The sequence below is a fragment of the Ceratosolen solmsi genome, unplaced genomic scaffold (genome assembly GCF_000503995.2).
Source record: "Ceratosolen solmsi marchali unplaced genomic scaffold, CerSol_1.0 scaffold47, whole genome shotgun sequence".
NCBI lineage: Eukaryota > Metazoa > Arthropoda > Insecta > Hymenoptera > Agaonidae > Ceratosolen > Ceratosolen solmsi.
The window spans coordinates 9,698,233-9,718,360 of NW_011948419.1; the positions used below are offsets into that span (position 1 = coordinate 9,698,233).

A 20,128-nucleotide genomic window follows, 5' to 3' on the forward strand; every position below is an offset into this window, starting at 1 on the left:
ATTTTATATTAAAATCTATTACAATTGTTACGACAATAAAATGAATATTATAAAATTAATTTTAATATTATAGTATTTATACATTTTATTTCTTAATGCCATATATTATATTTTGTATATATTCAATATTCATTGTATAATCATTATTATATCAATATGAATATCATTTATGATTAATAATATTAATTAATAATAATATTTCTCATTCCATCTTTCATTAACCTTAATCTACAATTTACTCTTATTCCCGTTAAATACAATTGTAATTCAAATTTTATATTATTTTCAATATTTTAAAAATTATTTAATTATTATTGACCATCAATTACCATTAATAGCATTAGTATGCTTTATGTCCATTTTTAGTTAAATTTTTATTTATTATTTAGTCTTTATAATATATTTTGTACTAATAACTTATTTTCATAATAGTAATTTTGTATTTGACAGGAAAGGATTATTAAATAAATGCATGTTCGATAGCTTTATAAAAAATTTTCCGCCCGCTCTAGTGGATGCTTGGGAATAACTTAAGTGGAAGGGCTGTAGAAATATAATGTGTGCTTACTTCGTTAAATATGGTTTATTATAGTTATTTTACAGTTCCATTATTGATGTGTTGGGTTTATGTGATTGGAGGGTGTATACTATATTAAATCACAACGATGCAATTGCTTGGAACTGATCCTGTGGTAAATAGTTTACCAACACGAGATTCTCCTTGTTGATGGTGATGATGTTGTTCTTCATTGTGTAAGGATCAACTGATTATGCGCATTTCATATTAGTGAGTGTGGTTTGTGCTATGTTAATAATAGCGCCCTGCTAATTTGAACGGATTAGCATTGATTATGCACAGATTTGTTTACTCACAGTGATACAGTAGCCTTGACTTGCTCCTGTGATGAATGGTTCATCGTCACGAATACTCTTTGCTCATGGTGATGATTTGTTGTTGATTTTGCAACGATCAGCTATGAACTGTATCCACTCTTTGATTGGAGTTTGTCTTGTTATATTTTTGTAGTCTGGCTTTTTCTTGATATGAAGGAGATAGTGTCAACACCTGTATTTGTACAGCACAGAAGAATCGACGTGACTTGCTTCTATGATGGCCTTACTTCGATAAAGCTTGTTCACTATAGTGTCCTCAGTAAGTAAGTGAGTGCATGCTCGAAGCGTGTCTCCCTTTAAATATCTACGCGACAGCCTAGTTAATACTGATAACAATGGATGCGATTATGGTGGTAGAAAACAATGGATACGAGTGTGGTGCTAGAAAACAATGGATGCAATTGTGTACCTTTTTCAGATGTCTAACGACAGTTGGGTTTTTTCCACAAGTTAAACATCCGAGAGATTCTCAGAATCTCGAATATTCTGCCTGCCATATGCAATTTTATTGATGATTATTCCTTTCACGTGGATTGGTAGCACTTCCAGTTTATGTATTGGTCTTACGATGGTAGTCGAAGTTGTTTTTAATGTAGCTAATCTGGTCAGCTCATCCTTGCCAGGTTGAATCTTAATTACTTTAGCGAGAGGTCACTTGTAAGGTGTGATTAGCTCATCAGTGATGACTATCATCGAGCCAATTTTAATGTATTTTTGTGGATTGATTGTTGGCGTTGTAAATAGTGAGCTGACCATTGGGGCCAGAATTATTGCCAGCTAGACAATCCTGACATTGATAGTCCTTTGAGAGATGGTTTTGGAATAGTTGTGAGCGAGCTCCCTATAAGGAAATGTTCTAGGGTGAGTGCCGAAACATCTTCAGGGTCGTCACTCATCGGCTCTAAAGGTCTCAAGTTGAGAATTCTGAAGAAGCCTATGTGGCTTCTTAGTCAGTTAAAACAGAGTCCGTTTGTCTTGCCAGATTCAAGTCTCCCTCATACTCACTTTTTTTTTTATTTTTGTACACAATAAAAACAAGTGTGTGTTGTTGCAGTATTTGCACGCATGTGACCCGAATGATCCTGTGGTTGAGTCGACTGAGCATTGCTTATCAAACCTGGTAGGTATTTTGATGTTTTTCTTTCTGAAAATTGGAATTGTACTACTGATCCAGGATGGTCTTTTCTTATAGAATTGTCTATCAAAATAGGAATTATTGTATTATTATTCTACAAATATATATATATATATATGCGAATTTATATTACTGTAATCTAGTACGCAATTATTTGGTAGTACTTAATTGCTTAAAATCTTTGGTTTTACGAGATGTTTTTTGTATATTTTTATTATAGCTAAGTTTGAATATCAAGGTTTACCTAAATGTAAACCATTGGTGTATGTTGATTAACAATTATTTTTATAATTTTTGGCTAGAATTTAAAAATTTTTCTGTAAAATAAAAATACATCCAAACATTATCAATTGACAGTATTTATTATACAAATTATGATGATAAAAAAGTCTATTGACTAAAACCCGATAAATAGCTTCCACCCTTGAGCGAAGGTATTCTGCAAGAATATCTATATGCAAGCTATACTTATCATAGTAAACAGTTTTTGTAAAATAAAATACAAAAAACAAAATAATGTTTGTATAGTGAATATTTTATTTTTCTATTCTTTTTCAAAATGTTAGCTTTACAAATTCAAAATAAATTTGCAATTTAACATGCTATTTGATACTAATAATTTAATTTACTAATTATAATAACCTTTTAATGTACTGGAGCTTTTTGTCGAGAATCACATTTTGAAGATTATTCCAATCTTCTCAATTTAATGAATAGTTATATTATATTTTTTTCCACATTTTTCATCGACAAAATTTTGTTGTATTATAATGACTTCTAACTATCTTACTATTTCTAATATGGACGTATAGCTACCTAATAAGAGGTGCAATAACAACCTCAATATTTATTAAAGTTCTTATTTTAAATTGATCAGTCACGATACCTAGTACTGTTAAAAGGCAGTATTTTGTTATAGAACATTTAATTATATGAACTAACAAACTAAATTAATGGTCTAGTAAAAAATTCGTAAGTACCATTTATTTTTAATGAAAAATTTGTCCAAGTACATATATAAGGATAACATTCTTTATTGATGTTAGAAAATTTTTTATCGAATGGCAGTCAATTAACTGACGACTAATCATCTTATGAATATGATAATTCTTGAAATTTAATTAACGAAGAATTTTAGTTGTTATTAAAGTAACGATAGATACAGCAATTTATTTAAAAAATTTACTAGAAGAGTAATTAGTGGTATTACTTTCGTACCAAAATCATATAATAGTAACATGACTCTCAAAAAATAATACATCCATTACTATTAATCAATATAATTATTTATCACCATGATAGGCATATTGAGATGATGAAATTTGCATAACAAAGAATAAATTCGTAGCCTTTTATATTTCTCAACTATAATTTTGTTTAGAATCACTCATTGGAAAATTAATGTATATATACAAGGAAGTTTTAATTACTTTCTATTATGAAAACTATTATCGCTTTAATTGAAAGTATAAATAACCATATAAAAAAAATAATAAAATTCTAAAAATCTATAATATATAATCTATTTCATTCTATTAATTGATTATGTGATGACTACATTATGCTAAGAATTATCAATAATAGTATTTTCTTAAGCTTGATATTTCAGATTTGTTTCAATTTAATAATTAATGGAATAACTGTTATAGACCTGTGTTATAACTTCCTATTCAGTATTATAAGTTTCTATCGATATTTTCAATTTTTATATGTACGGGAATTTTTCTTGTATTTATAATTTTCTTAATAAATACTTCCATATAATTTTTCATTGGATATTAAGCATTATATATCTTATAAGATTTTATTTATACTGTACACTCATTATATATCTCAAAACAGTCTTATCCAATATTTTATTCTAGTCTTACAGTGAAACGAACGAAAAATTCATTGTAGCATACTGCATTTTAGTAAAAAAAAAATTTTAAGAATTTTTACATTTATTGTTTAATTTATTTAGTATTTTAAATAGTACTTATGATTGAAATATCTTTATAACAATAATATTTAATGATAACAAATATTTTCTTATTAAATTATTAAATTATTGAATTGTTTAATATTAGTATTATTTGTTACTGCTATGAATACATTTAGATATATTAGTTTACTTATAACATCTTTTGATAATTATTTTTAAAATGTTAGTATTATATAAAAAATATCTTTCTTTATAGTAGTAATTCGAATTAAATAATTTCCTATTTATTTCAGTATCTTCTTTCATTAGTGTAGAAGTTTAAAACAATTAAATTATTTACGTATCAATTTTTTTTAGAATTTTATTATATTTTTTCTATATTTATAACTTTTATTTTTACCAATTTAGACAGATTATTGATATAGAATTTAATTTATTTCTAAAAGTAATCTTTTAGATTACTTTTTTTTAAATATAGTTATTTTTTAAAGTAATTAAACTAAAATATTAATACAAATAATAAGATAAATAATAAACATTTCATTGTAAAGTTTTTAAATGTTAAATACAGATACATATTTTATTTATTAATTATGTATATAAGAAATATCTTTTAGAAATTCAAAAAAATAATGATACATAAATTATTAATTAACATGTTAATTAAAAATAGTAGTTTATTGTTCTTTATCTTATTTATTTCTCTTGTACTAATTAATAATAGTCATTAATTTTTATTTGAAACAAAAATTTTTTTAATAAACTTACTAATTACTATTAAGCAGAAAATTTGAAATATTGCTTTAATGAAAATTAATGAACATTTCATAACGAAATTATTTTTTATAATTACATGAAAATTCTTATAATGCAATTCACTAAACAACAACATACTTTAAAAACTAGTCGGTTTCTCTACGTTGTTATAACAAAATATTGATTTGATAATAATAATTTAGTTAACGAAAAACCATTTAAAGTCTTAAGATCCAATATTTTAACTTTTAAACATAAATGTTTTATAAATTTTTCTTTAATTTACCAAACCCAAGCTTTATATATACATGTAGATGCACCTTCTACCATATTTTCTCACAAATATATTTGTTATTTTTTCGAAATAATTTTTCAATTAATTCTTTTACTTGTAAATGAAAACTAGAATTTTAGAAACTCTTCAATTATTCTATCACGGTACAATAATTAGATTACCTCCTTAAAAGTTTCCTTAAAAAATTTATTGCAATATAAATAGTAATTGACGGAAGAAAACATTACTTGTTATTGATATAAATGTGTTTCAAAGCATTAAAAGGATAGATTTTTTGTTATGTTTATTCTCAATTATCTTTATTTGTTTTTTATTATATTCAATTAATATAATAATATAATATTTTTCGTATTAGTAGTAATAGTAGTATATCTTCATATAAATACTGTGTTCAACTTAGAGATATTGTATGTGAATTGTAACCTTTAGAAAAGCTAATCACGTATTCTTATTCTATCTAATTGTAAATTTTCATAATTACTTATAATTATATATTTATATATTACATATTTTAAAATTGTAAGTTTCTTTATTTTAAATGCTATTATAGACATTTATTATTAAGTCACGAACAATGAAATTTTTCTAAATGCATTAATCAAAATTGTTGAATTTAACCGCGTTACGGAAAGATATAACGATTGATAAATTATGAAGATTTGTCAATGTAAAATTTAGTGATTTAAGAGGCTTTTCTCTCAATATTATTTTTTATTGATTAGTACCGAATACAACAATCATATTATTTAAATTCCGTTTGCCATGTAAATAAACTTGAAGTTTTATTTTTAATATGGAATTATTATAATAAAGGCTTCTAAATATTTAAAATCTTCTTTATAAATTATGTATGCATGAGACTAAAAGTATTTTAGCAACTAAAAAATTTTATGAATTTTCTCGATAGTTCAATAATTATATCCTACTTGAAACTTCTAATGTTCTGATGTATACCAACAATAAACCGTATTTATCTAATTATTGGCATATTACTGCTTCCAAATTATAGTTTTAAGTGTCCACTGTAAAAAATTCGTTTTAAAAGTTTAGGGTTTGTAAAACAGATACAATACAATAATTTTTTAAATTTTAAAGTCATTCTTGCTAGAACTTCTTTAATTAAATGTTCGTAATTGTTAATAAATATTTTGCAATATATTATGAAAATCAATAACACTCCAATTTCATTTTAAGATTTTTATACAGCTAGTTCATCTAATCTCACACTATTTATTTAATTGAAGCTTTGTATTATAATTTTATTATTTATTGAAAATGATTTTTAATTTTTATTCTATATTTCAATATTTCTAAATAATCAGTATAATAAATTAAACTTCAAATTTTTATCACTGTAGTGCTCATTAATATTTAAAATGTTGCTGAAGGATTCTTAAATTAAAAGATACATAGGTATTATTTAAATTTAGTGAAAGTCAGATTTCAAATCCAATATAATATATTTTTAATTTACTGACTGATTAAATATTTCTATAAAACCCGTAAGAAGGTATATAATTCAATTTTTCTTAATTGATCAGAGTTCTAAACTTTCTTTTTTACATTATACAATAATTTTCTATCTTATTATTGATTTATTTTGAAGTTGTTATATTATTTTGTAGTTATTAAAATAAAATATATCTACTTTATTGTATATTTTCAAAATTTATGCTTAAACTATCTTAAAGATTTTCTGTTTTATATTATCCTTACATTCGATTATAAATTAAATGTGAAATTCATACCTTTTACAAAAAAAATAATTTAAAATTTTTGTTTTCCATTTATTTATTGCAGTTAGCGATAAATTAATGTAATCTATTAATATATTATTGAATATTGAGTTTATAATATCATATAATTAATTTTAAATATAAACAGTTAAATAAAAGTTATTTTTATTTATTAATAATATTAAATTCATAATAATATTTAAATAATAATAATATTAAAATTAAATATTTTATACAAAATAAAATATATATATTTCACAATATACATATATTTCCTACAATATCATTATATAAAAAATTGTAATTCATGTACAACGTAATGTCATATTTAAATATAGAAATATTTATTTTTAAAATACATTTGTATGTATACATAATAATAAAGTGTATTAATGTCTTTTATATATACTCACTAATTTTTATTTTATTTTATTGTATAGATATTATTAAAATGTGAACAATATACAAAACATGCAAATACTATCAATCATTAAAGGAATATTTATAAACTCATAAATTTTTATAAATACATGAATTCATATATATATACGTACATGATATACATCTTTATGGCAGTTCCCATTAATTTGGTTTTAAGTTTCAATCTTATAATATATCATAAGTGAATATATTAAATAAATTAAATAGTCGTTCTTCTGTTTCGGTATCTTCATTAGTATTTTAGATCAGTTGTTCGATCATGAATAATGACTAACTTACCTCACTCAAATATTTTCTTTAAGTATTAATTAAAATTTTAATGTTTTTTTTATTTTAAATATATTTATTTATAATTTATACTGACTAAACCAAATTAGGTATAATTAAATTATCATGTTTATATTACATATAAATTATATACATATTATATACAAATGCGTCTGATGGAGAAAGAAATGAAAACTAAAAATAAAAATAATTCTAAAAATCTCTATCAACTGTTATAACTATGAAAATAATTAAGCAAATATTGCTTGTTGTGAAAGCCCAATAAATGAATCTATCTATTACTATTTATGAAATAGATATATATTTTTAAAATATAATAGTTACATAATATATAATAAGAATACTCTATTTCATTTACTAAAATATATCTATTTATCTCGCATGTGCAGAAATAATGTTTAGAAATGCGAAGTGAAAGTGTCATTTTTCATTACAGAACCATTGCTCACTAATGGAAATTCTATCAGAAATGTATGACTATTAATAATATATATATGTAATTTTATGTTCATATTAAGTAACAATGATTTGAAGATTTAAAATATAATGAACCTTAAAATATAATAAAAGCATGCAACATTAAATCGAGTATTATTAATATCGAAGTTATTAATATTAAGTAATATCGAAAATTATCTCAATAACAAAATAATAGCCCTTAAATAATTATAAATGCATTGAGTAATTTAGTACTTGCATTAATTCATACTATAATAAATATAGAAAATTGATTAAATATAATGATTTATTATTATAAAATATTAATTTAAACTTTAATTATTTAACTAGATTCATTACAATTTATTTATATAATATTTTGTTTTATTCTATAATGATTTACTTTAAATATTATTATTGGATCTTTTATATTTTTTGTTTAAGTAGTTTACGAATTTTTTTATCTATTCTATTCTGCTTTTTTGTTTCAGCTTTTTAAACAGCTAAAAAATTGTAATGTAAATCATATTTATGAGCAAATCATATCTATTTATCGTACCTTATCATTACGTGTCTTTGCTTCAACTTGAAAACTATAAATCTTATTATTTGGTTAGTATTTCTCGCAATTAGAATTATCATATTACGAAGTTTTGTAAAACAAATGCTTCTTTATGTATTCAAACAAAAGTTTAAAACCACGAATGCTTTTACATTTTTAGATATGAATAACTGTTATATATTTATACTAAATTAATTTGCTTCCTCATTATTGTATATGTTAATATAGTTCTATTCTATAACGGATCCACATATGATATTTTATGGAAATAAATTAAAGAAACTAATCGGAATAAACACACACAATTATAGTAGTTCATAAAAAAGAAATCATTTTAATAAATTCAACTGTATATAACTAAATTGTATATTTATTAATTACATACTAATTAAAAAATTATCTATTCATTTCATTTTTAGAGTATTATTTACATAGTATTATAGTATTATCAAAGTATATATGCTAATTACATATGAAATAATAAATTATTCTTATTACTATTAATGATCCTTATCATTTATAAAGAATTATAAATGTCGAACTTGTTATTATTTTGTTGTTAATTTTATTAATGAAAATAAATAAAATTAATTCTAGTATATTTTTATCTTCCTTCTTTTCTCATAATTTAAACTTTCGTCGTATTCTTTATTATAATATTATTATTTATTAAATTACTATTGATTATTATTATTATTATTTATTAGGAGCAATCATTTCATGTTGATAATAAATGTGCAAAGTTTTTAATTTTAATTGAAAAAATTTTTTATCTTCCTTTCTATAATTCATCATATATATTAAAAATGAAAAACATGGGTGCCTCTAACTAAAACTAAATATTTCTTTCCGAAAACGATATTACAAGAAAATATATGCAAGTTTGTATTTACACTAATAACTGTCAGAATGGACAATATTTGATAAAATAATTGAATCATCAGCACTCTCAAAAATAATATAAATCATTTATATTGTCATTGGAAATTCATTAAGTCAGTGTGTGTGCTTAGCATAATACATTGACAGTTGCATCATTTCCAAGGCTAAGACTGAGAATTCTGTACTTCTTCACTGCTAAACTTAGTTCTATTGAGTAATGCAATCTTCCGGAATATATTTTCCTCACTCTTAGTTAATAAAAATCACATGAGTATTGGAGGAAAGAATAAACTATTCAGAGTTACATCAATTAATTGACATACTGATTGTGTTATATCAGTAACGGCTTTGTGACTATTTTATTCTACAGTCTGAACACAAGGATTATTTAATGTACAAGAATGAATATTTCTATTTTATAATTTTACTTTGGAAAATAATTATTAATTTTTTTATCCTTAAGTAATATAAATTGAATATAAACTATTCAATTTAAAATTTGAACTTTTTTAAACACCTTGAAAATATTTATATCATCTAAATAAATACATATATTTCATTTTTTTAATCAATATATTTTATTTTATAAATTTTGTTTCTGTTTTTAACAATATATTTTTCATATTTAATATTTAATAGTTTAACAATAAATTTTATAATTTTTCTCTGTATTTTATATTTAAAAAATTCTCAGAATAAAAATAAATATATAATGAATATAATAATCTTAGAAATTAATATGATCAAAAAGATTATGCAAATATAATAAATATTAAAAAATTTATACTAATTTTTATAGTAGTCATATAACAAAAATACAAGTCAATGCTATAATTAATTTGTTAATGATTCTAATACAATTAACAATGTTATTAGTATCATTATTCATTATATTTACAACTGATAATACATCAAATTAAGAAATAAAATAAAAAATTAAAATAATATAGAAAATTTTATTTTACTTTAATAATAAATTTAAATAATCATTCCAAAAAATTAAAAAAAATTTTAATCAATTTAAATAATTTTAAATATTATTTTTCTTAAAAAATTTCTATTATTAAAAATTATAATCAACATTTTAAAGATTTATTAATTATAATTTATTTTTAGATGTCTATAAAATTTTGATCAATAGTAAACACTTTGTAAAGTAATAAAACATACACTTTATTTTAAATAGCCAATACGATAAATATTGTAATTTAAATATTAAAATACATTATTACGTTATACGAAAAACAAGCATTTGAGAGAGTTAAATCAACGTAAGTTTTACAAGTATAAAATGAGTAAACACATTAAACGAAGATCTGCTGCGGCTTTGAAATTAAAAAGAAAAGTCAATGTAAATACAGATGATGAAAATCACAATGAATAAATTAGTTAAAAGTACTCAATTATATATTTCAGCTGATAAATGGTTGTATAAATCAACGAACTTCAAATTACATATTAAACTAATGCTGAATGTGGGTTAATATAAAAAGGAATTTGTGAAAAAAGGAGTGTGATTTGACTATTGATTATACTTTCATAAATGAACATTTTAAATTTACAAGGTTTTTGTAATAAACAAAGCTTAATGTAAAAGCATGCTATATAAGAAGCTGAATAATAAAAATTTATCTATGAATATCAAGGCAAATAAAAAAATTAGTTGAATATATTACATTACTAATATTACAAATCTTGATGTAGAAACTCGGAAAAAAACAAAAAATTTAAACCATTCAGTCTCTTAATAAAATTAAAAAAAAAAGAATTGAAGCATAAATAAAAAATGATTATTTAATTATAAAGAAATATATTAAGAGAATTTATAAAGTATATAAAATATTAATATTTATTTCAAAATATCTTAAAACAATAATATGGTAATTCTATAAAAGTTAAAACTTACAAAAAAACTTGTTTCTAATTATGTAAATATAATTACACCAAATGATATACTGCGCAATATTCATAGCTAATGATCTTAAAAACATAATTATAGAAAAAATATGACTGATCTTTTTAAGCATATATAATAGGGACAATGAGATAAAATATATTTCCGATCAAAACCATTAAAACTTGGTTGATGCAAGTAAATATAGTATATAATTGTATTATTACAGAAGTTAGTATACATTATAATAAAATACAGCGTGATACATATATGTATCACATTGTAAATCAATATAATGAATAATAAAACAATAAATATTTAGATTAAATCAAAAATAAATTTCATATTTAGTTGGACCACATATTTTTCAATGTAAATGTATGACTTGTTAAACCATAAAATAATGAATGCGCATAAAATAATACACAACACGGGAAAAAATGACCTTGTATTAAGTAACAAAAATGACAATGCATGACGACTAATAGAATTAGTTTGAAATAACCACCAAAAATATTTAATTTGTAATAATAGATTAAGAAAATATTATGAAAAGTTATTAAATGAAAATTTGTGTTATAATAATATACCCGTGAAAAAAAATAATATCTGCATCCATACAAAATCATGGTTTTGAAAAAACATTTATAAAAAAGGTGACGGATATTTATTTTAACGATTGTAGAAATAAAAAAAAGAGATTCTAAATAAAAACTTTACCAAATAATATAAATTCAATAATACCAACATATTATAATTCACAAAATAACAATTTTAAAGTAATAAAAGACAGAATATCATCAAATATCATTAGTGTACTATACATAGAAATATTGAAAAATGTTATAAACAATATATATAATTTTAAAATGTTATATATATATATGTGTATATATATCATATTTTAACAGTCATATTTTATCATATTTTAACATAGTACATTTATACAAAAAAAAAATATAAATATAATGATTTATAAAAATATTGATTATACAATAATAACATAATTTAGAGAGAAAATTTGGTGCTAATTACAACTGCTTTCAACCGAAAATATTAAAATCAAAATCTTACACGATTTATTATATTTATTTCTAAATATATGTAATTTCAAAATAACAAAACAATTTTAATAATTTTTGTTTTAATAATTTTATTTAGCTATATTGAACGCTATGAGAAATAATACAATATACTTGATATCATATTGAATAATAACAATTATTTCAAATATTTAAAAATAATACCTGCTCTTATTTTGTTATTTCTATTTTGTTATTTTATTTGGTATTTCTATTTATTATGATAATAGTTGCTTTTCAGTAAATAAATATCAAGATAGGAAAGTTAATAAAACTGTAAATTTCTGAGGCAACAATTTTATTTATGGAAAATTATAATTATATGCATAATATACGATAATTGTATAAACATCACAAAATAAAGATTTATTTATTGAAAGTAACTATGTACATTAGGAAGTATTAAAAATCCACAAATTACTATATGAAAATTAATATTTTTATTTTCTAAAAATAATATCTAAGTTTAAGGCAAAAGTTAAAATTCACAAAATAAGTGAAACCTATTTGAAAAATATGTGAAATTGAAATTGGAAAACCGAAATTTGAAATTTCTTAAAAATTTGTCCGCTTTCTTTCCCATAAAATAAAAAAAATAACTAAGTAAATTTATACACTTTATTTTATTTACAAGATTTTTTATAAATAAATAAATAAATATCTTCAAATAAATAAAAACAATACAAAATAATACATATAATCTATTATGTAAAAATTCAGAATAATATTTTGTTTAGTAAAAATTAATTTAATATTAATTAAATCAATGATTCTTAAAATGTTAAATTATTTGAAGATAAAAATACACATAAAAATTTATACACTTTATTTTATTTAAAACGTAATAGGTTAATTAAATAAATTAAAATATTAAATTTAAATGGCACAACAACATTTATATTAGAAAATTAATCATAATAATATATATAATTTGCTTCAGTTTCATTTTCAAGCTATGAAACATAAAAAAATTTTTTTTTATTTTAATAATAGTTTTTTTATAATAACGAATGCGTTTATAAAAATGAAATCGTAATTCATCAAAATAAATTATACTAAAAATCAACAATTATATTACACGTATGTAAAGGATTTTTTCTGATTCTTAAATAAATATATTTAGGTCAATCGGAGGCTTAACAAAAATGCAAAGTGTGCATAATACACTCAATTTTGTAGCAATATTTCAGGTCAAAAATATATTTTAAAGCAAATACATTCATTATACACAAATGTTCTTAAAATAAACGAAGTTAATGTATGCAATATAGAATCAGTTAATATTTGTAATTTATAAAAAAATAAAATATAAAAATTGTTAGAAATTATAAAAAGGAAATTTATATTACCGAATATTGTAGTTTCATTTCTTAATTAAATTGCAATGAAATTAAAATATTACATAATTATTATCAACATTTTATATATTAATGAATAGAGTATTGCAGTATCTTCAGATTAAATTAAGCATAGATTACAAATAATGATTGATATTTATTTTATTGATTTTAAAATTCTACTGTATTAATTAAAATGAAAGAACAAAAGAAACATCTTTATTAGTTATATTACATAATTTATTATAATGTATTGATAATAAAAATAGAAATTATTAATGATTGAATATTATTTTACTTAGATTCGTTAATTTATTTTATATAAAAATCACTTTATTGAAAATAATTTAAAAGGAATATGGATTTATTATATTAATGTATTCAGTAAATATATGACTAAATTATTTGATAAGAATTTTAAAGTTTATTTTAAAAACTACTATAAGATTAAAACAAATCATACTTGTTTATATTCGTTTTAATTTAAAATTTTTATTATTTTAATTACAAAAAGTTGTATTTTTAAATACTTTTGTAATGATATATTTCCATTTAAATATGATTTCGAAACTAATTATAAATTTTATAGAAATTTTTAGAAATTTTTAAAAAAACCATAAATTTTTAACTGATAATTAAATTATGTATTTTGAACAATTATATTTATTATTAACAATATTACACAATAATATTTTTAATAAAATTAATAGTTATTCATTAAATGTTTAATTAAAAAAATTGATAAATATTTTATAAATTTATAAATATAAATATGAAAATAAATGAAGTAATTTTTTAATCATGTATATAGAAAATATTAAATAAATTATCATATTTAATAACTAATTTTTGCTTGAGTCTTTTATATACTAATAACTCAGGTAAAGCCATTGATATAGTATTTTCCTATAATTAATAATTTTCATAATTTCTTAAATACTTTATTATATCAACAAGAAAAGTTAGATTAAAACTTTATTATTCAAAAATTAAAAAATTGTCTCCATGATTTTTATACTAAATATAAATATAAGTTCGTTATTGTATCAAGATCAAAATGAATAATATTCATAATTAATATAAAAAGTATTTTAAAAGCTTTTTAAGAATAACAACTCAGAATAATAAGTACTACATCCGAGTGAAGTACTATATGAGAATTATATCTCTAAGTAATTGTTGTTATCTGAAAAGCATGCAATGAAATGAAAAATATAAATTATCAAAAGTAAAGCGCTAAAAAATGACGTATTTTAGAGTCATATAGTTGATCTAGAAAAATCGATTGAATTAGCTTAGTACCTTTGCATTCTACTTATAAATATAAAATTTAACGCAAATTCATTTTCTTCTCTTTATTATATTTAAATATTTAAACATATAATCTATATTGGATTTTGTGTAATAATAAAAAATAATATATTATTGTAAACATATATAGAGTAGAATTAGTTTTCTAATAAAAACATAAAATTTATTTTATTAATTTTTTAATTTCCCATAATAATAAAATACAAATTATGTTTAAAAAATGTTTTAAAACTAAAATTTATTTTGCCTATAAGTATTAAACTATATTTAATCAATTATATACTTATATAATTTATACTCTATTATATAATTTATATTTAATTATATCATTTATATTCCGTTATGTAATTGATATTCCATTATATAATTTATATTCTATTGTATAATTTATATTCCTTTATAGAATTTATATTCTGTTATATAAGTTATAATCCATTATATAATTTATATTCCGTTATATAATTTATATTCCATTATATAATGTATACTCTATTATATAATTTATATTCCAGTATTATTTTATCATCTGATTTAAATTGATATAAATAATGAAATGAGATTTTAGTTTTTAGTATTTTTACGTTATCTACATATTAAATACTTTAATTATTTGTAATATATAAAACATCTGATTGTTTTCGATTTAATAATTGTAAATAACAAAGATTAGTTTTAAGTGTTCAAATACACATTTATAAATAATTGTAACTATATCAGACAAAATTTCTTTATTATTTTTGTTATATTGAAATTTGCAGGTATCATGTACATAGTTAATATAAAATAAATGAATAAATAAATATTTTCAAATGTTAACATAAAATATTATAATTTATAGCGTAGTTTTATAAAATAATGATAGTTAATAATAGTAATGAATGTTAGTTAATCTAATAAACTTTTTAATAGATATTGTATTATTTGATTACAATATTAATATTTTAATTTATGTTATTTAATTAACTTGAATATATTAGGCTCTATTTTTAATTTTAATTCTATATATATACATTTTATATATAAAACCATTTTATATATTATTTAAAATAATGACATAGGATCTTACTTAAAAATATATATTTAATTTTAAAATTGTCAGAAAAGGTTTTGTACTTTTAGATATATGTATATGTATGCATATGTACGTATATATATATATATATATATATATATCCATACAATATATATACATATATAAACATTAAACAAGCTTTTTAAAATGATTATGGCTTCTAATATTAACTAATTTTATAACTATAAATTTTATCTATTCAAAAAAATAATCGTTACAAATTAAAAATTCTTATTCGATTCCTAATTTATAGGAAATATTTAAGTTACTGTCTTTTCGACAAAGTAAATATATTATGGAATATATCAATAAATAATAAAATTATGAATGACAATAATGCATATGTAGTCCTTTTTTAAATCAAAATCTTTATATAGAAGTTTTGTATATATAGATAAAAAACTATATTAAAAAATTGAGTGAATATTATTACAGGTTCAGAATAATAATTTTACTTTTTTTGACATATATTTAGATTAAACAAAGAATACAAAGCCAATACTTAATGTTTTTTCATTCATTAAAAATGATTATTACATCTATAAATGAGATCTCTATTGTTAGTGAAATTAGAAGCCTTTAACTGTAACTTCAAGTATTTTTTGTAACTTTAATAGGAAATAGAATTTGCCAAAATATTATTCTAGACATAAATGTTCCTTATATCTGTCAGTATTAAAGCTAACATATATAGATTAAAGATCACCTAATTTTTTATTATATGATATCATTATACAAGTTCTGTACACCCCTTTTTATCTTGTTTTATTAAAATGTAAAGAAAATTTAAATAAATTTATATAAGTTTTTATTTAATTTAAAAAAAAGAAAATAATTTATTAATCAGTAACATTAAATGTTTATACATAATTACATGCTTGTAAATATATTGCAGATAAAATTTCATGTAAGTTTTGTTTGTTTTAATGACTGCATAATTATTACTTTTTATAAAAATGTGCTGTTAAAAATATTTAAATTTTTATATCACTAAAACTTTTTTTATTATAATAGTTGAAAAACATTCAATAATTATTAAAAAATATATTATAATATATATTGTAGATAATTAAATAATTTTATTAAAAAATACTAATGTTTTGGTTTTTACATCAATCATATAATTATTAATTTCATATTGATGTCTTAATGATTACTAGTCGTATATTTGAAAAAATATTGATAAAAAAATTATATAAACACTTTTTTTTATATAATACTATTTTAATTTGTAAAATTTTGTAAAAAAAATATAATTTATAAGTATAGGTAATGTTATCTTAATAATTTGTATACATTTTTAGAATTATTATTTAATCCTTACTAAATTATATTTCAATAATTATAATAATTATTAAGTAATTATCTGATTTTTGGGTAATATTTTTTGTCAAAAAAAAAACCAAAAGATAATCAATTTTCTAAATAATAAGTGTAATTCAATAAAGGACATTTTATTTTGAATTCACGATGACTAAAATAAAAACTGATTTTATATTTCATAAAACTACTTTATATTTTACTTTATAACAGTCTGCTTTTTGCATTTCACTATTTACAAAATATAGTACATAAACATCAATAAGATTAAAAAATATTTTTAAATATTAAATAATTTTATTTTCATTATATTTAAAGAATTATATAATTAAGTTTAATAGTCGGTGATATAGCAACAAGAATTATATTTAAATAAATCGATCTATTTTTCACATATTATCTAATTTTATTAATTAAAAATAAATAATAATCGAACCTTTTGTGCTTTTTATATGAAAGAAAATTAATAAATAACATAAACTAGAAATATAATACATTTAATACATTTTCTAAGTATTTTATATTCAAATATGTTTAATAATTTTATTTTAAACAAAATAAACAGCTAAGAAACAATTATAATTTAATTATCAAGTCAAAATATAATTATCATATAAAGTGAAATAGTTCAGGCTACTTTGTACGGTTCAAAAAAATTTTTAAATAAAAAATTTTCAGAATCCATTGTATTTTTTTGGCAATTATAATATATTATAATGGATTAAATATAATTTATTAAAATAAAAATATTAAACAATAAAAAAATTCAAAGAAAATTTTTAATTACAATGTATTATTGTCAAAATAACTTTAACTACTTCTTTATATATATTTTTTTGATACATAATTAATATTACTAAATAATTTATATAATCAGCATATATTTTCCATAATTGTTCTTTTTCTATAAAATTACAAATTATTAGAATGTTATATTAGAAATTAAAACTTATTTTAATAAAAATAAAAACAAATTACAAATTCAGAAATTTGTTTTTATAATATATTCTTGACAAAGTTTTGCAAAGGTCTCGACTAATATTATGTGTGTTTAAATTTGCGAAGCACATGTGAAAAATGAGAGTATAGCATAGTATGTACGTAAGTTAAGTATAACAAAATATAATTAAAAAATCCAACTTTAAAATGGCATGAAAGTATGTTACTTTCTACAAGAAAAAGATAAAATATAATAGACATTTATAATATAAAAAGGTATAGTTTTTAAAAAATTAAAAAATATTATTCTTCACAAATAAATGTTACTTTGACAGATACTAAAATCTATGAAATTCTTATAAAAGTCTTCGTATATTGAATACGTATATAGGTGTATTCAAACGTATAAAAAATACAAGTTTATTTTATGTATAATCAGATGAAATGATTAAAAGGTTATAAATAAAGTAAGTAACTGCGTTATTTAAAAAAAAAGTATTTAAAGACTTTTTCATTATACAAATAATCTTTACTTTTACATAATATTCATCTATTGAGTCATTCGCAATTAAGAAATCATATATATTTCGTAAAGTAGTATGACTATATAATAACAAAATATATTCCTTAAATTAAAATAAAAAAACTTACACCAACGTCTGAGAAAACCTCCTTGAAGTTTTGCACATATACCTTGATGCACCCTCATTATGTTCGTCTGTTTTTGATATTAACTCTTTATAAAAGTGAAAGCAGCGCACTTTTCTCTTGTTACAAATAAGACAAGTTACAACTTTGAAACGAATAATTCGTGCGATAAATATTTGTCAAATATACAAAATAAATAATTTAAATATAAGGCAATTTATATACTTCTATTTCAAAAAATTTATTTGTCAAATACACGATCCTTGCCAACTCACACAATCACTCACACGTATATGTAATCAAGAAGACACAAGACTGACTATAAATAAGTAAAATTGTTCATCTTGTGCAATATTGAAACAGTGAACATAACAATAATTATTTTTAAAGATTTTCCCACTAACTAACTGTACTATAATATATTTATGCATTTAAGTGTACACGTTGAAGTCGCCTGCTACACTAAATACAAATGATCGGTAAGAAAGTGGCCAACATACTAGCCACTAGTGGTCGCGCCTGCTCGTTTATGCCCCTACTACTTTTGACACTGAACAGCAGTAAATGAAAGGCTAACCCAAACCGGACCAAAATGAACGAAACTGGTCTGAATCGCAATCTGTTTTTCTCACAAGAACTAAAGTTTAGATAAATAATTATGCTCATATTTATAAGAAAAAAATAAGAAAAAATACGTCTCTACAATAATTCTTTTAAGTATTTATGTCATTTCAATGACGCTTATGTATAAACAAATTAACAAATTATATCATTATATCTTATTTTATTCTTAATTTATTGATATTGAGTTCAGATTAATATAAAATAATATATCATTCTTTGAAATGGAAAGAAAAAGAAAAATATTCATTTTATCAAATACTTGTGAAACTATAGTAATAATATTTGTTCATATATTAGTAAGATTATATCAAATAAATTGTGGATGCCGCATATCATATTATAAAATTAAATCTTTGATGTTTTAAATGGTGTTCCTAATTTTATTAAAATGACATTACAGAGAATTAAAATTATAATATTACTGTGTAAAAATTGTAAATTTTTAACCATAAAGTGTTTATGATATATACAAGGATGTTATATTTGTATTGAAGTTTAAAAAACATTGTTACTTTCTTCACTGGAACACATTTGTAAGGAAGAGTTCATA

At 20.2% G+C, this 20,128-nt stretch overlaps 1 protein-coding gene across 1 annotated transcript in view; it reads right to left on the reverse strand.

The window, feature by feature from the left end:
- emp (epithelial membrane protein) overlaps positions 1 to 19,166 on the reverse strand; it is a 34,913-nt gene extending 15,747 nt beyond the window's left edge. Inside the window, exon 1 of the mRNA XM_011497687.1 lies at positions 18,958 to 19,166. Within this exon, the coding sequence (XP_011495989.1) occupies positions 18,958 to 19,015 (58 nt within the window). The 5' untranslated portion in view covers positions 19,016 to 19,166. The remainder of the gene's footprint in view (positions 1 to 18,957) is intronic.
- Positions 19,167 to 20,128: the final 962 nt, after the last annotated feature.